Source organism: Sciurus vulgaris (genome assembly GCF_902686455.1).
Source record: "Sciurus vulgaris genome assembly, chromosome: 14".
Classification (NCBI taxonomy): Eukaryota; Metazoa; Chordata; class Mammalia; order Rodentia; family Sciuridae; genus Sciurus; species Sciurus vulgaris.
In genome coordinates, this window is record NC_136475.1 from 22,990,549 (window position 1) to 22,992,386 (window position 1,838).

General features: G+C 38.8%; 1 protein-coding gene across 6 annotated transcripts in view; it reads left to right on the plus strand.

The window, feature by feature from the left end:
• The window catches only part of MEIS1 (Meis homeobox 1), a 136,080-nt gene extending 134,242 nt beyond the window's left edge, over positions 1-1,838 (plus strand). For 4 of the 6 annotated variants that reach the window (XM_079110606.1, XM_079110607.1, XM_079110609.1 and 1 more), the window contains exon 12: positions 310-1,838. In XM_079110606.1, coding sequence (XP_078966732.1) covers positions 310-593 — 284 coding nt within the window. In that variant the 3' untranslated portion in view covers positions 594-1,838. The remainder of the gene's footprint in view (positions 1-309) is intronic. The other 2 variants (XM_079110610.1, XM_079110611.1) reach the window with 1 other exon arrangement.

Sequence of the window (1,838 nt, forward strand, 5' to 3'; positions counted from 1 at the left end):
CAGTTTCATTCTTTTTTGTTTTTTTTTAAATAAATAAGACCTCGGGAGGCGGACCTGGTAACAGTGACAATGCATGGAAAATGGTGGCAAAATTGAGTTTCCAGCATGACATTTCTCATTTTACTTTCTTCTGTGTGAATGGAAAGAATGTTTTACAAAGCCATGTTCCCTCAATCACAACGTTCCCTGGCTTTCATAGGATTGCCATAGCCAGAATCACAATATTGCGTTTTCATAATATTTTCTTTTTCTTTTCTTTCTTTCTTTTTTTTTTTTTTTTTTTTTTTTCTTTCTTTTGAATTTCTACAGGGCTGCAAAGTATGCCAGGGGAGTATGTAGCCCGGGGTGGTCCAATGGGTGTGAGTATGGGACAGCCAAGTTATACCCAACCCCAGATGCCCCCCCATCCTGCTCAGCTGCGTCATGGGCCCCCCATGCATACGTACATTCCTGGACACCCTCACCACCCAACAGTGATGATGCATGGAGGACCGCCCCACCCCGGAATGCCAATGTCAGCATCAAGCCCCACGGTTCTTAATACAGGAGACCCAACAATGAGTGGACAAGTCATGGACATTCATGCTCAGTAGCTTAAGGGAATATGCATTGTCTGCAATGGTGACTGATTTCAAATCATGTTTTTTCTGCAATGACTGTGGAGTTCCATTCTTGGCATCTACTTTGGACCAAGGAGCATCCCTAATTCTTCATAGGGACTCTAAAAAAGCAGGAAATACCAACTGAAGTCAATTTGGGGGACATGCTAAATAACTATATAAGACATTAAAAGAACAAAGAGTGAAATATTGTAAATGCTATTATACTGTTATCCATATTACGTTGTTTCTTATAGATTTTTTAAAAAAAATGTGAAATTTTTCCACACTATGTGTGTTGTTTCCATAGCTCTTCACTTCCTCCAGAAGCCTCCTTACATTAAAAAGCCTTACAGTTATCCTGCAAGGGACAGGAAGGTCTGATTTGCAGGATTTTTAGAGCATTAAAATAACTATCAGGCAGAAGAATCTTTCTTCTCGCCTAGGATTTCAGCCATGCGCGCTCTTTCTCTCTTTCTCTCTCTTTTCCTCTCTCTCCCTCTCTCTAGCCTGGGGCTTGAATTTGCATGTCTAATTCATTTACTCACCATATTTGAATTGGCCTGAACAGATGTAAATCGGGAAGGATGGGAAAAACTGCAGTCATCAACAATGATTAATCAGCTGTTGCAGGCAGTGTCTTAAGGAGACTGGTAGGAGGAGGCATGGAAACCAAAAGGCCGTGTGTTTAGAAGCCTAATTGTCACATCAAGCATCATTGTCCCCATGCAACAACAACCACCACCTTATACATCACTTCCTGTTTTATGCAGCTCAAAAACATAGACTGAAGATTTATTTTTAATATGTTGACTTTATTTCTGAGCAAAGCATCGGTCATGTGTGTATTTTTCCATAGTCCCACCTTGGAGCATTTATGTAGACATTGTAAATAAATTTTGTGCAAAAAGGACTGGAAAAATGAACTGTATTATTGCAATTTTTTTTTTTTTGTAAAAGTAGCAGTTTGGTATGAGTTGGCATGCATACAAGATTTACTAAGTGGGATAAGCTAATTATACTTTTTTGTTGTGGATAAACAAATGCTTGTTGATAGCCTTTTTCTATCAAGAAACCAAGGAGCTAATTATTAATAACAATCATTGCACACTGAGTCTTAGCGTTTCTGACGGAAACAGTTTGGATTGTATAATAACGCCAAGCCCAGTTGTAGTCGTTTGAGTGCAGTAATGAAATCTGAATCTAAAATAAAAACAAGATTATTTTTGTCATGCTGAC